This window comes from Gouania willdenowi, chromosome 5 (assembly GCF_900634775.1).
Source record: "Gouania willdenowi chromosome 5, fGouWil2.1, whole genome shotgun sequence".
NCBI lineage: Eukaryota > Metazoa > Chordata > Actinopteri > Blenniiformes > Gobiesocidae > Gouania > Gouania willdenowi.
Genome location: NC_041048.1, coordinates 25,343,994 through 25,362,683, shown reverse-complemented (window position 1 = coordinate 25,362,683; position 18,690 = coordinate 25,343,994). Strand labels below are relative to the sequence as shown.

General features: G+C 38.5%; 1 protein-coding gene across 1 annotated transcript; it reads left to right on the top strand.

Annotated features, from left to right (window-relative positions):
- Positions 1 to 876: 876 nt before the first annotated feature.
- Positions 877 to 12,211, top strand: myorg (myogenesis regulating glycosidase). Its single transcript, XM_028447701.1, has 3 exons — positions 877 to 1,108; positions 7,678 to 8,043; positions 8,197 to 12,211. The coding sequence occupies exons 2-3, from the start codon at positions 7,781 to 7,783 to the stop codon at positions 9,986 to 9,988; spliced, it is 2,055 nt and encodes a 684-aa protein (XP_028303502.1). The 5' UTR covers positions 877 to 1,108; positions 7,678 to 7,780; the 3' UTR covers positions 9,989 to 12,211.
- The last annotated feature ends 6,479 nt before the right edge of the window (positions 12,212 to 18,690 follow it).

Sequence of the window (18,690 nt, the reverse complement as noted above, 5' to 3'; positions counted from 1 at the left end):
CCCCTGTGACAGTGGTGGCTACAGCTGTTTCCTTGTGGTGAAGCCCTATCAAGCTGGACACTACACCATCCACCCAGAGTTTGTGTCTGAAAGACTGTACTAGGACAATTATGGAACAACTACTTCCAATGTAGATACAGTATCAGGGACTTCCAGAGGCCTTCCAAGAAAGCTTTCGGGGATCCTCGAGTGAAAACAAGGACTTTCTTTTCATCTTTGCTAATTAACCCAGTGGGACAAAGTGTAAGAAAGAATAAAGTATAGGGTGCAGCCCACCACTTTGATCGCCTTGCATACCACACTTTAAACTTAAAACTTTTACAATTAGTCAGCAGCAATAATCCTCCCACAGGAGGCAGAGCAGGTCACTGGGGCCCTGACGTAGACTGACTGTCTGTGATGTAAAATGTCTTTTCCTTTTAGATTAGATCACCTCATGAGATATTGGTACAGTTATTATGATTAATGAGCTAAACTGAAAACAACACTAATAGATCATTGTTACAGCTATCCTCTGGCGACATGATGCAGCAGAAAAAGCATACTACAGCGCAAATATCATTATAATGTAATTAAAGCAATGTCCGACAAATACTGAATGACCTCATTTGTTCATTAATCTATCTTCTATGTCCACTTCTGTCTAGGTCGTTTGTGACTCAAATTACAATTGGCTGAGTTTAAACCATGAACAGGACAACTGTCTCTTCTCTGACTTTCATGCAATGTTTCAAGTAAAATCAGACACAAAATACACAAAATGAATTTACTCTATGGGAGTTTAACTTCAAAGGGTGAAAATGTGCACGAGTTCAGCGCCGCATTGGGGGTAATTTGAGTGTTTCGAGGACGAACACTGTCAGATGACTACATTTCCCATGATGCAGTGAGAGACAAGACAAGGCGGATACGTAGACGCAGTTCAGAGTCCTTCTCTGGAAAAACAAACCCGCCTTCAAGCTGACCGAAGCTCACGGACAAACTCACACTCTCTCCTAACTATGGAGTTTTAATGCAGTCTGGATATGTATGAAGTGATAGCGGTGCTTCGCCGTGTTTTTCCCCCCTCTTAACTTTCCGGGCACCGCCGCACAAGACGTAAAAACAAGTGAGTTCCTCCAGCTGTCCACAGTATGTAACTATATATATGTATATGTATATCATGTTGTGCACACAATGTAAAGTATGGGCCGTTCATTTTAATTAGTTAATGAACACTCAATACTATGGATAATTGTTTGTGACACTGCTTTATATAATAAAGTTTACACTTTCGATTAAAGTCGGTAACTTTTGGATCGATATAACGCACACACAGGTGCACGTGTGGACTGACGCTTTCCCACTGACTCAGCAGCTTTGTGTCTTACTTTTTTGCTGACATGCTTACAGATAGTAAATCAGCTGAAGTTTCCACAATGAATTTATATATATAACATCCCTGTGGTGCAAAGTTATTCTGAAAACAGACAATAAATCAAAATATAAACATTTATAACAAAAAAAAAATGAAATGTTTAAGTTGTGAGGAAATGCAAATAAGTAATATTGGATTGGTTCAGTAGAAGCATTTTTACATTTGTTAATTCCTTCAGTCTGAAATCCCTTATAGTAGTGTTTTTCAACCTTTACTTTAGCTTGCTGCACAATTTTTATAGTAAAATAATTCCCACCATCTTTATTCTGCTGTGTGTTTTGATGCACACACAGCGAGAATAAGAGCACTCAGAGGGCACAAACCTCCGCCAAGCACAAAAATAACCTCTTTGCCAGGTATTGGCAGTTATCTGATCAGTGATCCTGATCATGGAACAATTATCATTCATACTTAAAAGGCTTGTAAGAAGTTTCTTACTCTATTACCTCATTCAGTGCCAGCCGTTTTCAAAAAATCTACCCCCTCAGATACAGCCGTTTTTGAGCATTTTGACTGATTTTTAAAGACCCACAGAATATTTTGTCTGAATTCAGACACCAGATTCTGAAAGATTAAAGTCTTTAAATTTCATCAGAATTTTTTGTTTTTGTTTTTAGCTTGTTATGTTTTTGTGTTTTTTTGAGTTAGGGACACCTCAACATTGGTTTCCTTCTATAAAACTACAAAAACAAAGCTGAGACCGGGTTTTTGATGGCAACATTATTATTATTATTATTTTGCTATCTAGGTCAGAGTTGAATAGATTTCTTATTGTATTTTGGCCGTCCTCCAAGTCTCTCCCCCCGTCAGTCTCCCCACACGCAACTTCCTCCTCCTCCCGGATATGCCGTGTCACCGCTTGCCCCGTATTTTTGATCATTTTCTCTCACCATCAAAACACTCTCAATATTCTACTTAGTTCCACACATGCTCTGGTCCAGTGTGAGCTGCTGGGAACCTCAGCATCAACTCTCGTAGTGCCATTTTTTATCTCGTAAACTCCTTTCCTCTCCCTCTGAGCTCCGCCCATCACAGGTGATCTCTCATCCAAAGGTGCGCTGCTACCACCTACATGTCACGTATTATTTTGCTATCTTGTTCACAGTTAAATGTTTTGCTTACTGTATTTTGTATCTGCCCCCCCGTCAATCACACAGACGTAACTTCCTCTTCCTCCCGACATGCAGAGCTGACTCATTTGGCCTGGTTAATTGATGGTTTTATCTCACAATCGCAGCATATTCAATAATCCACTCAGGGCCACACATGTTCTGTGTTAGTATGTGGTGCTGTGAGCTGCTGGATACTTTACAATATAACTCCGTAGCACCATAATCTTCCTCGTTCCTGCTTCTTCCTCCTTAGCTAATGGTAGCATCAGTGGCTACTCTCACATCTAAAGGTGCGCTGCTGCGACCTTCAGGGCACCAGTTAGTCACTACATCACACTACAGCTTAGATATCGATGAGGGACCTCCGCCAGGTTGTCTTTTATTAATCTCCGTGAAAAAATGCAGTTGACTTAATATTACGTCAATGGCACTGAGCGTATGGATTTGAAATGATGTAATATTACGTCAATGGCACTGAAAGAGTTAAATCGTGACCCACTTTTTTATTTTTTGGAGAATTCAACCAACCAAATTAAATTTTTCAGAAATAGCTGTTGAAAACATGCACACACCTATCTATCTATCTATCTATCTATCTATCTATCTATCTATCTATCTATCTATCTATCTATCTAGAATCTTTTTTGAAACATAAATTTAAGTATTTTCCTGTGTAACATGCATTTCACAGCATGTCTGTCAAAAGAAAAGTTTCTTTCAAAAGAAAAGACAAGTCTAACATTTGAGACATTAAGTAGGCTATTTATTTATGTATTTTTGACCAGCTGTCTGTGACCCACCTAGTACAGGTCCTGACCCACCAGTTGAGAATATCTGCTCTAAAAAACAGAGGTGAATGTGATCCTAGCTGCTTCAGAAGATGACACAGGATCACAGGGTTAATTTAGTCATTCAGCTTGGCTTTTTACAGACTCATAGAAGAAGGTCAACACAATTGAAAAGAACTGGCAAACTGCCCAGAACAAGTTTTGATAGATTGCCAAACTTTCAAAACCAACAACCTTTATCTCACTATACAAATATTTATTGGTAAATTATTAAACTGTTAAAAGTGCATAGTCATTATTTTTACCTCTGCGTTTATGCTTATGTGTCAAATATGTGTTTGCATGTAAGACTGAGTTGAATAGAACTTCAACATTCAGTGTCTAAGGGATTGCTGTGGATATGTTACAATCGTTTTACAAACTGTTTTACAAGTTGCTTAACAATTGAGGTTTTTCTAATCTAATGTTACAAACGGGCTGTAGCTGAACTTTGTATTTTTCCAGTTAGCATAAACAGTAAATCATCTTTAGGTCAATTTCAGATCAGTTGACTTAGCAGAGCCTGCTGCCTGGGGGGGATCTCAGAGGAACAAACTGTTCTCTCCTAATTAATGACATGCTTGTGGTATCTCTTGTTCTTTGGAGAAATCTATACAGAGGTTGGTTAAACACAGAATTAGTCTATTAGGTTGCTAATTAATAGCCAACATTTTTAATTATTGACTCTTGCTGCCAGGGTGCAGAGCGAGGGTCACTGGCTGTTAGTCCCAGTCGGCAAACAGGGAGCTCAAAAAGGATTCTTACCCTCTTGCTCTGCTTTGCATTCTATTCAGATCAATTTGGATTTGCTAAAGTCACGATACCATCATCTAGTTAATTATCCACCAGTGCTACTCTCATGTCCCTGGAGGGAGGTACAACCCAGGCAGAATACACAGAATGTGCTATCCATAGAGGACATTGCTTTGGTAACTGGCAGTCAATGTGTTTACATTCGCATACAGTAGCTATCGAGCTATGCTCACGTCATTTAAGCACCTCCCCTCTTGTGACAGTATACATGCAAGAGAGAAAACCAAACTCTGCCCTAATAGGTTGCACTGCATTCTTTACAAAATAGTGGGTATTGACGTAGTTCCAGTTGACCCAAAAGGGTAAATGAGAACAAGAAAGAATGAGAATTAATTTTCAGCGTTTCTCTCTCTCAGGATATAATGCTGGTACCTCAATCGCATCAATATTGAGGTTTTCACTACTGCAATAACCTAACCTCAGATTTTGAGGTTTTTTCTTTCGTCTTCATCATTTGAGTGATCTATATGTTCACCAATCAGAATTGCCGAAAAGCGCCTTCCTGGGCTGCTGGCCAATCAGAGATGGTTACAGGACCTGTATGCGCTGCAGCGATTGAGTGAGTGCGCTAACATCAACTACTTGGGCCCAATTAAATCCATGTTAACGGAATCACGGAATCGACCAATGAAAACGGAATCCACTGTTGGAGGTGGAAATGGACAGAATCGGGATTAAACGCCATCACCTCGAGGCAAAGGATGTTGTTTTATGGGGAAATGTTTCTAGGGACCGCTCATTAGGTGCGCCGCCCTCCCCCTCTTGTCCTGGCCGCTTCAAACACCGTCTAAACTGCCAAAAAACTACGCAACTCATCCCTCACTCCTAAATCAGGTGGTGACAATGTTGCTCTCACACATTTTTATATGACATGAATAACAAACAATCAGCAGTCAGAATATTCCATTTCAGTACAACTTATATCTACCTTTTAATTGTATCTTACTCATTATTTTAAATGACATTTTCTTTTGACATACATTTTTGTTTAATTATAGTTTTCTTTTGTATTAGTATTTGTTTTGTTTTGAAAACACGAAATTTGGAAGAAAAAATAAAACGGAAATTTAAAAAAAGATAAAAAGCATATGCATTTAAATGTATAAAATGAAGCGATGAAGAGAAGATCCAGCTAGGACCTGAACTTTGCTGCGCTGGATGGAGGTGATTGGGGTGGAGGAGGGTTGCAACTGTAGCAACAGAAAGGCTGTGGGGAGAGAGACTGTTTTCAGCGTTTGACAGCAGGAGGATGATTGGTTGAGAAAGGTAGTGGCAGAGGCTGATAGGTTAATCCACACCCTTGACCAGCTGAACACCATAATGCTGATGGGGGTAGTAGGGGTATGGATTGAGAATGAATGAGGAGGTGAATGAAGGAAAGAAAGAACACCAGTTTTCCTGTTGAATGTACGCTGAGCTCCATGACAGACTTTTGTAGTATATTAGTTGTAGGCCGAGTAATGACCAAATCATGACTGCCTTGTAGAATGTGAGTATGTTTGGTTTCCACATCTAATATTTTCAAACAATGGAAGCTGGCTTACCGGTAGGGTTGGCACCAAGAACCGGTTCCAAATAGGAACCGTTATGAAGATGTCTGAATTTTGATTCATTTTTTCGGTTCCTAAATGCCCACACTAATTTGTTTCTGCGGCTTGTATTACTCTGCCCTACTCTTTGTTATTTAGACTGCTGCCAACTTGTTTGTAGTGTTATTTCATTGTAGGTTGTATTGTATTTTGTCTTGGAGAATAGGAAAAAAAAACAAGGTACAATGTATTTTTTTCACACTAGTCAAGTAAGGACACTTTAATACTAGCCGGGCTGCCTTTTTTGGATGACGTGAAGTCTTGCTATATTTGTTCTGTTTGCAGCAGACCATATAGTTGAACAATATTTGAGGTGAGATAACACAAGGGCTTGAACTACCAGTTTTATTTATTTATTTATTTATTGTTATTAAAAATACCAGTTTTAAACTTCCTGGAGGCGCGACTTCTCCAGCTCAGTGCCGCGTCAAATTCGACATCAAAGTGGGAAGTGAGGTGTTTGGACTCGCCCTGCAGTAAGAAAGGAGCAAATCACCCTTTAACTAATGAAAAAAACACTTTGGGCATGTGTATGAAGCCCAAATAGCACTTTAAGATGTTTAAAGCACAGAAAAGTTGATTTAGCCCTTTAAGTACAGGGGGAAATAGCGCACAGCCAAAAACAGTACCGCATGGGAGAATAGTGCCCATATACATTGGTACCCTTCAGTTTAAGCTATGGCTTGTCAAATTCCAGCGAAGCAAACTTGTTTCCACACAAACTTGTACACATTCAGAAATGTGAACAGATGAGCATGTAAATGTCTAGTCGCATTCTAGCTGACTGCCAAAATACTTTTCATTTTTAATTTGTCCGGCAAATTCACACAGAGAGAAAACTAGTGCTCTCTGGAAATACTTTTGCATAAAAGAAGACAAGTTTTGTGCAAACTGCGCATCACAAAGCTTTTATACTATAATTCACCCAAGTGGAAATATAATTGAAGAGCACATGGTAAACACAAAGGTAGCGTAGCTCAGCAAGCTATGGTTAGCATGTCATCGTTAATGATTGCGTCCGTGTGTGTGTGCTCTTTCGCAAGTGTGAAAAAGTATAAGAGAGCGAGTGATTGAGAGACATTAAAGTGAACATGTTTTTCAATCTACTGTAAGCAAATGAGCTAATTATTACATAATAGCATGTCAGATTGGTCAGAGGCTCCAAAAAGTTATTGAGAGCTTACCGTAATTCTGATTACTGACTTATTAATTGTTTATTTTTAGTTTTTTTTAATCGTGTCCATAGTTTATTGTTGCATTTTTATCTTTCCCCAGCCTACCTGTTGGGGAATGCCACACTTTGATGCTCGTGGTCATTGGTTTGTTTTCAGTGTGATTTGCTTCCTTACATTCATCACTCTGTCGATACTTTGATGTCCAGCTGCTTGTCTGTCTCAGTGTGCACATCTCAAGAGTAAACTGATAACTTGGTATTCAGAGAATCTTTCCAGATTTTAAATGCACTCATTATTATTAAAATAATAAATATCAGTTTAGGTGGCAAGGAAAATAGTCAGTAGACAACATCCCTATTCTTCACTACTGTGTGAACTCAAAAGCCTGTCGGTTGTCATGCAACAGCTATGTGGAGTGTGTGTATGAACTGCAGGTTTGAGGAGGTTTTTCACAAGTGTCTGCGATCCGGTAGAGTGCCCTGCTTTATTATGTTGTTCAAGTGTTGCTTAAACATTTTTTGAAACTTTCATTCAGAAGGTAAATCAATGACCTTTAACTGCTGGGCCTGTTGGAAATGCAATTGGGGTTTTTAAATGACGAGGGACAGGAAACATTAGAAACTCTTGACTGTCCCTGATTGGTTGATTGATTGACCCTGACTGTTCATTAATGGCAAACAGTGCAATATGCATTTGCAATTGGACCTCAAACTTAACACAAAATCTATTTCATTATCTTGACAGGCAAACAAACAGATGAAAACCAGAGAAGAGTCTAACAAAAGATGATACCTGATCCAACACGTTGAAACTCCATTTCCCAGAATATCCCACTGATCAACCCGTCATGTACCAAGTAGTACCAGGAGGAGCAGGGGGCACCATTACAGATGTTCTCCCTAAACAGAAACACCACAAGGACACTCGACCTTTAGTTGGAGCTGGAGTAATCGGTCTAGTGCTGGTGATTGCTGCTGTGACCGCCTGGTGTTACTACATTGCTTCTCTACGCAAAGCAGAGCTACTTAAGACTCAGCTACTGGATCTGAATAAAGATGGCTACATCATTCGAAACCAAGGAGGATCCATTGTTTTCAGAATGGATTTCAGGTTGGTAATTTAAAGTGGTTAGAGCATAATAATCCTTCTCGTGGGATGGATTTATGATTTGATTTTTCCATGTGGTATATTTGTTAATTAGATTAAATATTTTGGCAATGCAATGTTTGTGAAATAATAGTTAATATTTTCTATTTTTGGCAGATCAGGGACCCTTGATCTGGATTCCTGTACTAAAGAAGGGGAGATGCTAAGTTGTGGTCGCACTACTGACAGAAAACTAAACTTCTTCATTGAGACAGTGCGTCCCAAAGACACCGTGCAGTGCTACCGTGTTCGCTGGGAGGAGCTGGTTCCTGACATTCCCGTTGAGCATGCCATGACATACAAGTTTGCACACTGGTATGGAGGTGCAGTGTCAGCAATTCAGCACTGGCCCATTTCTATTTCTGGCCAACAGGCTCCCAAACCCTTTGTTACTAGTGACATTTATTCAAACCGAAATGAATTTGGAGGTATTTTGGAGAGTTACTGGCTTTCTTCCAATGCCACTGCTATTAAGATCAATAATTCTGTGCCTTTTCATCTGGGATGGAATGACACAGACAAGACTATGTACTTTCAGGCACGATACAATGATAGTCCTTTTAAGCCAAACCCAGGGGAGCCTCCATGTGCTGAACTTAGCTACAGAGTGTGTGTGGGCTTAGACGTCACATCTATGCACAAGTACATGGTCCGCAGATACTTCAACAAACCAAACAAAGTCCCTAATAAAACCATGTTTCGTCATCCGATATGGTCAACTTGGGCCTTACATAAAAATAACATCAGCCAAGAGAAACTGTTAAAGTTTGCTACTAACATTCGAAAGTACAACTTTAACTGTAGCCACCTAGAGCTTGATGACCGCTACACTCGTCGCTATGGTGAATTTGAGTTTGACCTCTCAAAGTTTCCCAATGCTTCTTCTATGTTTGAAAAGTTAAAATCTGATAAATTTCTGGTGTCTCTTTGGATTCACCCTTTTGTCAACTATGACTCAGAAAACTTCCATACCTGTGTAGAGAAAGGATTGTTTGTCCGAGAGCCCACAGGCAAGCTGCCGGCCCTGGTGCAGTGGTGGAATGGCATCGGTGGCATTTTGGACTTTACAAACCCAGATGCCCGTGATTGGTTTTCTTCCCAGCTTCGTTCCCTGCGCTCCAGGTATGGAGTGTCCTCGTTTAAGTTTGATGCGGGAGAGACAAACTACTTGCCATGGAAATTTAGTACACGAACACCCATCAGGGACCCGAGTTTCTTCACAAGGCGTTATACTGAAATGGCAATTCCCTATAATGATAGAGCTGAGCTGCGCAGTGGTTACCAGTCTCAGAACATATCCTGCTTTTTCAGACCAATTGACAGAGACTCAGTGTGGGGTTATGAGTTGGGCCTCAAGTCTCTTATTCCCACAGTGCTCACCATCAGCATTCTGGGTTATCAGTTCATCCTACCAGACATGATAGGAGGAAATGCCTATCTGAACCGCACAGACGGAAGTCGTGCTTTGCCGGATCGAGAGCTCTATATCCGCTGGTTGGAGTTGTCAGCCTTCATGCCCTCCATGCAGTTTTCTATTCCCCCATGGGAATACGACAATGAGGTAGTTGAAATTGCTAGGAAATACACAGCGCTCCATGAAAGTATTGTGGCACCACGGGTGCTAGAGCTAGCTGGTGAGGTGTTGGACACAGGGGACCCAATCATTCGCCCCTTATGGTGGATTGCCACAGGTGATGAAACAGCTTATAAAATAGACTCCCAATTCCTGATTGGGGATGACCTCATGGTAGCCCCAGTTTTAGAGCCTGGAAAGCAGGAACGTGACATCTATCTCCCTGCTGGCCGTTGGAAAAGCTATAAGGGGGAGATGTTTGATAGAAAGGAGCCACTACACCTCACAGACTATCCTGTAGACCTGGATGAAATTGCTTACTTTGTTTGGGTCTAACAACTAGCTTCATTACTTTGTTCTCAGATGCTTGTGAAACTAGCATCAGAAGCTTGTTTCCAGAAAAGCCTTTTGAAAGTTCTTAAGGTTTAAATACCATTGTGTGTGCAAAAAAAAAACAGAAATAGCTACATCACTTTAAATCTTTTAATGTTTCATGTTTGTTCAAATAGATAACACAAAGGAGAAAAAAAAACATCCTTTTAAATTAGATGTTGCTCCATTCACTGACTGGTGGTTACAGGTTATAGTGAACGACATCACTAAAACACAAGTAGGATAAAAAGGACTCTTGACTTATGCATACTGTACAGTCACATCTGTACTTTCAGCATGACCCTGCAAGTCCAAAAACCATCTGTGCTACAATAGCAAAAGCACATGCTAAATCATTTCAACTGGTTAGAGGATTCATTTATTGATGGTGTTTATTGTCAACAATTTCAGTTTTTGAAAACGTCAAGTAATGCAAGTTTTTGTTTTACATTTTTATAATTTAAAAGGAAATATAGTGCTGTGACCACATCAAAGCAGTTATGTTGTTGATGTTCACAGCATTATAAACATCAATTGTAGCCAAATAGGATGCATCACTGATGATGCTTCACTATTGTTATTAAGCTAATGGTTGTGAATTGATTCATGCTTCCTCAGGTAACTGCTTTCTCAGACTGGTTTAACTCTATGGGAACTAAAAGCAGAAAACCATTATGTTATAGTGTAATAGTACGTAAGCTGATTGTTTAGTTACCCTTTTTATTTAATATTATTCATGCACAAAAACCATAAAACCTTTGTTATTCATGACAAACTAAAGCAATAATCCTCAGTACATTATGAACCACTCCCTGTGAGGGATTTTTCTTCTAATTTATTTTTGTGATTTTTTTGGGGGGGGTCTACATATAATTTCTAAATATGAATTATCTTCCAGAATGTTGACGATTATACATCTAACAGTATCTAAGTTGTTCTATTACTTGAAACGTGCCTCATATTGTAAAAATATAACAAATGTATAGCCTTACCTCTTTGTTTTAATATTCTTAGTTTTTGGTTTATATTAAATTAGATCCAGTCATGCCTTAAAGTTTCAATAAATGTTTAGAAAAAGGACAACTTTCCTGTTCACTAATGAAGTTCAGTGGCAGAATAACAATATTTTCTTCTAACACTTCAAGCGGACATGTTCCTTTGACCTGAGTGAGTTTAGTTTGTTCCTCTCCAGTTTTATCACAGCAATGCTGCCTATTTATAGCCATCCTCCTTTGGCATCTTGCACACTCTAAAGGCTATTTGTATCCAGTGATTGTGTCACATTTTGACCAGGCTGTGAAAGTGTATCAGTGAGATTTATTTGCTTATGACTGCTATAATGTGATTAATGTGAGTTTGACAAAGTCTGAAATAGTTTTGAAGTTTATCTGGAATAATTTTAAATGAAAATGAAATAAATCTGGTGAAGTCTGTGTCCCATGTATATTGCTTTTATTCTATTATTATTAGAATATATACAGTATTTTGTGCACAAAATGCCTACAACCTCTGGTGTTGTTCCACACACACAGTTAAAGCTCATTACCACCAGTCTTGGAGGATGTTGATTCAGTTTTTTCTTTTGTAAAAAAAAAAAAAAAAAACAGATCACAGACATGACACAAAACTGAAGTGATATTTTTTTTCTTGATTTCTTTTACTGTTTCTTAAAGCCAGAAGGTTGAAATGTTTTTAGTTTTGTTCCATGGCTGTGATCTGTTTTTTTTTCTACAAAATTAAACAACTGAATAAACATCCTCCAAGACTGGTGATTGCATCATTTTTTGCAAAGGCTTGGACCTCTAAAGGGAACTGTTGTCTTTCTGAATGCAAATCTGCTTTTCCATATGAAGCCATAACGGAACAATTACAATTTTCAGAGTCTTTGCAACAGACTTCGAGACAAAAAAGTGGAATCAGGAAACCCAGACTGTCACACACAGTTGATAAGAATCTGATTCTGGTTTACCCTGTGCTCTACCCCTTGAGTATACAGTATGCAACTTATTTTGAGTGTGCTCCATTTTTTGTTGTTTCTGTTTTAATTTACTTAAATTTCCCTTTTGCTTGCTAAAGGGACAGCAGTTGGAAAGGCACGAGAATGATCTGGTACATTTTATCTCAAAGGTTAATGTTTTTCTGTGCATGGTCTCTGACAAACAAATAAAAAATAATACCACCTCCTGATTAAATCAGCACTGAGACAATTTTTTTTCTAATGTATTTTATATTGTGTTTAAACAAAATGTCGTACACAAATAGCCTACACATCAGCATACTACCAACAATAGTACCAGTGCATGTAGTTGTCATCTTACACTAAACACAGTTACAATCTAATCAAATCAAACAAAATAATTTTTGGAAACACTTTATTTGAAGTTTTATACACGTCATAGCATGGATAAGGTGTGATAAAGGCTGTCATTAAGTGTCGTTAAGTGTTATTTCTACCCCTACCTATCCCTAACCCAAAAAATACCAACACAGCTCCAAAGGTGTAATAATTTAGCGAATGTAATAATGACAGCGTAATTTCAGCCTTATGTATAAAACTTTAAATAAAGTGTGACTGGATTTTTTGACAATGTTCAAATCATCTACTTATATTGACAAAGTTGTGACAGCCTAAAAGGAGTCGACTATACCTGTAATGTATTTAAGAGTGTTGACTTTTTATCTTTTGTTTCTTTGACTATTTGGACCACTCAAGTCCGCTTTGTTTGCAGACTTTGTTCCTATTCAAATGATAATCCAATGTTCTCTATTTAATCAAAAGTTACATTAATTATCTGTATAGTTTTATTTTTGCAGGAGGGTGTTTCCAGGATGCTCAATTAAATAGTGTAGGCATGTTCGTCAATCTATAGATTCAATTACTAAACCTGTTTCAACATCTAATCTCTGAAGATAGTGCAATATATTAAATGTAACGGGGCAATCAGTGCAGTATTGGAACAGCGCCCACTGACATCTTCTAAACTTTTCTGATACCTGCCTCATCATGGGGTGATAATGACAAGCCAATGAAGCAATTGTTCAGGTTGTTTGGAGGTTGTGTTTGAATCAATAAATCATCTGGTGGTTTATGATGTGAGGCCAGAGAGCTGTTGGTCTTAAAAGGCCTGAGCAGACTTTAGAAATAGGACAGATTGATTCAATACAATGTGTGACGGTGGGAAAAATACTTATCACACTAATGCCATTTACTAGGATTTTTCTTTCTGACTGCAGATAGCCGAATATCTTTGCTGCTCTGTACTATTTAGCCAATTATTTATGTGTTTGGGGACTATATTTCATTTTACAACAGAGGCGTATGTTTTAGAATCACCTCATTTTATTCGCCAATGTCTCATCTGTCTTTAGAATTGATCTAGGCTTTGCAGCTTGTGCAGGCTGGACATGGCTTCATCGATTAGTTGTCTCAGTGTGGCTGGGATCAATAGTATTTGTCAGTTTGCTTTCTGCAATCATATTGTTTGGCTCTACATGTCTTCATAGACTCAGCAAATAATTTATAAAGGATGTGCATGAGCGTTAGTTTGTCATCTGCAGGATTTCTACATGAGATAGAGAAAAAAAAAGCCACTACATAATTGTATGATTGTGAAGCTGCCAGTCATATTTAACAGAATTAAATATATTTAGAGTTCAGATTTTTCAACCAGATTAAAGAGGTGTTTTCGTCGGCTGCGTTGTGCTGCAGCCCACCAGAAGGGAGCAGTAAAACTTCATCAATGAATTCTGTTAATATATCAGTGGACCACGGTCCAGATGTTGTGCACACACACTCCTGAACATACACACACTCCAAGCAGGACATGAAACTGCCAGCACACTTCTTCCCTTCCTTCCCCACCTGTGATTCCACCTGTGTGTCCATCTGCAGAGAAGAGATGCCAGTTGTTCTGGTTTGGAGCCAGAGTGTCTCAAGTATCTTTCCATATCTTCCCTGAGAGGTTTCAGTAAGTCTCTTTCCTGTTGGTCCTGCATTCCAAAGTCTTTAGATCTGGCAATTGGTGGAGCTTTGAATGCAAAACTCAAAAATGATCCAAATAAAATCACAATTCTTTTAAAACCTGGGTAATGATGACAAAAAGAAAGTTTGTGTGCCTGGATGGATTGCAGAAAGGAGCAGTTTATTGTCTAACCGACATGGTCACACATTTAAACTAGTGTCGTGACAAATTTTGACAAATAAACCTCACTTTTATTGGTGGAAAAAGATTTCCGGCTCCCTGAAGCTAAATGCAGAATGAGCATTTATCGTATACGGCCACAGGGGAAATAAAAGCTCATGGCCGCTTCCGTTGTGAAGTGAGAATCTTCATCCTTAACCTAAGATTTTCACTGCATAACTTGAATGATCCTTCATCTTCTGCTGCCACGTTGTGTCTGACAGAAATATGTCTGCCCTCGCCAGGTAACAAATGAAGTCAACTCCTCTGAGACCAGGCTAGCATCTGGTTTTCTTTTTCACCTGCCTGTTCTCTGCTCCGCACAAGGCTGACTTTCCTCTGCAGCCTTCATGGATTTCAGACTCCTGACTTTAAAGGGACAAAGGTTTTTCACAACAGTCACATCATATTGTACAGTACTAAGCATAATCTTAAAATGGTTTGAATGCATTGACAATATTTGTTCAATAATAACACTGTGTTTCCCTATCTATAGCTCACACATTTAATGAGTCGGTTAATTTATTGATTTACTGTATAGTATTAAATTGGTTACTGGGTTTGATTTCAAATTTTGTCTCCAAGAGAAAACACTCTCTCTCAGTAACCCCAAGTGTGTCTCACTCTGGGTTCAAGCTAATTATTGTCACTTGGTGAGGTGTTGGAAGACTAAGATGTAGAGAGACAGGGAGGCAGGAAGGGAGTCAAATAAGATCTATTTAATTCTCAAAATACTAAAACCAATATGAAGAAAAACATCATAGAGACAATGATCCAGTATCAACTCTGTGTCCAAACAGTCATTTACATAAAGAGGGAATGTAATTAGGAGATAAGGAACACATGAGTGCAAACAGAGGTGGGGGTTACACACACACACACACACACACACACACACACACACACACACACACACACACACACACACACTGATTAAACAGAAGCCATGCCAGCATACAAAAATATAATCAAACAAGAGCACTCATAGGGACAAACGTCACTCCACGCACTAATAAGTAGTACAAAGCCCAGAGAATCAGGACTGTCTTCAGTGCGTCAGAATGCGCCCTCATTTCATTTCCTTCTAATGAATATGCATAGCAGGCGGATCTCCCAGGGGGAGCAAAAATATGGGAGGAGGAAATGCAAATAAATTAATGCAGGGGACGCAATGCGATTCATGAAATCTGGAACTGTTTGCAGTGATTGTTTTAGTACTGAAAAATACTACAACTGAGAAGCAGGTGCAGACACAAAAAATTGTGTGTGTGTGTGTGTGTGTGTGTGTCATACCTGTCAAGTATCCTGTTTTGCTCGAGAAACTCCCGAATTTTACTCCTCTTTCCCGTCATCATCCCATATTAGTATTTTCTCATAAATATCCCGTATTTTAATGTAATAATAATTAAAAGATGCCTTACTAAACTGAACGCTATCACGAGCCTCACGAGAACTGCCACCTGAAATGACCTGAGTGGCAGTTCTTGCGAGATTATTGCAGACAGCGGCAACAAACCCGGAAACAACTCAGAAGAGAGATGGATGAAGATGTTATGGTGAAAAAAAAAGAAAGAACTGGTGTAAATATCTTGTAAAATGTGACAGAGAGTTTACCTTCCTAAAGTGCATCAGGATGGGACACAGTTACACTTTCTGTTCGATTAATAACTGAGATTTTAACGTCTACCGCAGCGAAAGTCACCATGAAAAATCAGCCAATCACAAGCTCCACAAATATATACACCACTTTCAAAAAGTGTTAAAGAATGTAAAGTCTGCAACAAATGTGTCTAATAAGTCATTAGTGAATACCAGAGAACCATATGAGTGAGCATGAGAAATTATAAAAAAAAGTTATGAAAATAAAATGTAAATGTCTAACTTAAAGACAAGCAACGTGAAATTAACAGTAAATATGATACGTGTTGACTTGTATATGAACTGTCAGTATATTAAATAAACACGTGCATTTAAGTCTTCATTTAGGCTGTTTTGTAATGTAGGAATTAGGGATGGGCTATATATCAAGATTCAAGATACAGTATACCAAGTTTTCTATTTATATATATATATATATGATAGCTTATTTTTTATTAAAATACTCATTATAACGCTCAGTTAGATGATCACTGAGTGTGTCCTAATCCAGACCTTCCCAATAACAAGTTACACTACAGAACTCACTCACACATGCTGTCCTTAGAGGTGAAAAAGCCTAAACTGTCACCTATTGTTTATCTGTTTGTCAATAAATGTCTCTGTGTAGCATTTTGCATCATCAAATTTAACCCAGAATTGTCTTTCTGGTCAGACTTCATTTGAAATAAAATAGAATAGATTTATATCATCTATCAGCATTTTTAGAAAATATATTGAGATATGAGTTTTGGTCCATAGTTCCCAGCCCTAGAAGGAATGTTCACAGCATTTCAATGTTAATAAAGGTAGACCTACCAGATTATAATCACATGATTGTGTTTAGTAAGTGGTGGACAAGTGGGTATTTTAGATTTCTTGTACACTTGTCTTTAAATATAAGGGATACTGGAGCTTGGTTGGTGTGGTGGGACGGCTTGTGCGTGTGTGTGTGTGAGAGAGAAAAAAAAAGTTGGACGTGTGGCTGCGGTGCAGAGGGTCGCTGTGAGCAGAGATGGATATGTGGATATGACCATGGATCAATGTAGCTTCGGACAACTGCTCCGGTCTATGTCTTTCTCTCCATATGTTGACCGTCAAAGTTTCGTGTTGTGTTGACAGATCAGATGTGTAATTTATGCAGTGGTGATCACTGATGGCACAATGGTCACATATTAGAGTGTGCGTGACACAGCACTGCTCAGACCTACTGGATTATGGTCAGTAGAAGCATCTTCAAATAATGCAGACTGGTTGACAGACTTGCTGCATTAGCTCAGATTAATGCTAGATCAATAGGACATTTTTTGTCCAAATCCAAATTTTTCATCGACTGATCAGAGCAAATACCTTTTTATTTGTTTATTTAGTTTTCTACAATATTAAATGTTTGTGCAGCGGACAGAGAAGTCCATCTACCTCAAATGCCCGTGCTTGTGTGCACTGATGTCTTCACATTAAACAAGCAAAACACTCATTTAAATAGGGGCGGTCTGCACCAGTTCTGCTTGTGCACTAATGATTGCTGCAATCTTCATGAATTCCGCGCGGCAGGTGAGGAAACTGCGCGTTACTAAAGGATTTAGGGAAGCAACTGGATTACAACCCTTTATTTCAGATCTTTGTGAATCCGCCCCAGAAAGCGCAAATCACCCAAAGTTTAGAGGTGCAAAGTCACCAGCAGGTGGTGCTGTAGGACCAGCCAAACATCCACATTATTGTGTTCTGGATACTGTATCTACAATACCTGCCGAATCATTTTGGCAGGTACTCCTTCCTTTTCACATTTTTCATCAGCTCACCAATTTTCATTTAAACTTTTTGAGATATCCTGTCACAATATTACTATGTTACATGTTTTATGTCTTACTGTAGTACAACTTAACACTGTGGTGAGTAGGAGTACTGGGACAATGCGTTGTAGGATTAACAGGAATAAAATATCTTATATAAGCTCTTATAAACTATACATTTTTAACTCCAAATTTGAGCAGTGGGTGGCATCAGCTGACAGTTATTATGAGAATGATTGACAGGTACCAATCATTCCATTCATGGATCATTTATTGGATTAGGAATCTCTCCGTGTAGTTATGCAAACTGTAGGCTCCCAAACAGTATCCCCCACAAAGCTAGAAACAGGTCTGATCAAGAAACGTCGTTTAAAAGAAGAATTGTAGTGGTTTGTCATTCTACATTATTCACACGTTTTCTCATAATCTAAAATCACTTAATGCAGGCAATAATAGCTATTTAACAAAACCTGAATGACTATTAAAAAAACAAAACATAAAACAAAACGAAAAACTAACAACAAAAAAGTACCTGACCTTTTTTGCAACCTTTACTTTATTTTGTATGCAAACTAATTTCAGAATTAAAAGATAAATGTTTAAATTAGATTCAGGTGACAAGTCAAAATCTGTACCTTTCAAGTCTAGAAAGAAAGAAATAAGGGCTGGGAGCTCTGTGTATGTGAATCTGAGTGAAGCTGCGTTACGTTTGTCTAAAAAAATAAATTCACTATTCACAAGCGCAATTGCAGATGAACACATCATCATTTATGATAAATACACACACACAAATGATAAAACACGTGTAAATTGTGGACATATTTGTCGATTTGAAAAATGCGTGAAAATCTGAAAAACAAGTGAAAATTGTGAATCTATTTGTGAATATTTCTGAGACAAATCTCTCCCCATAGTTTACTATCCTTTATTTCAGATCTTAGTGAATCAGCCCCATAGAGTACAGAATATTTTCTCTCTGCTCTTTAAGTAGGAGTTGCATAATTTTCTTTTTAAAGAATCTGTTTGAAAATGGAAGGGAACAATCCCAGAAGTCTTA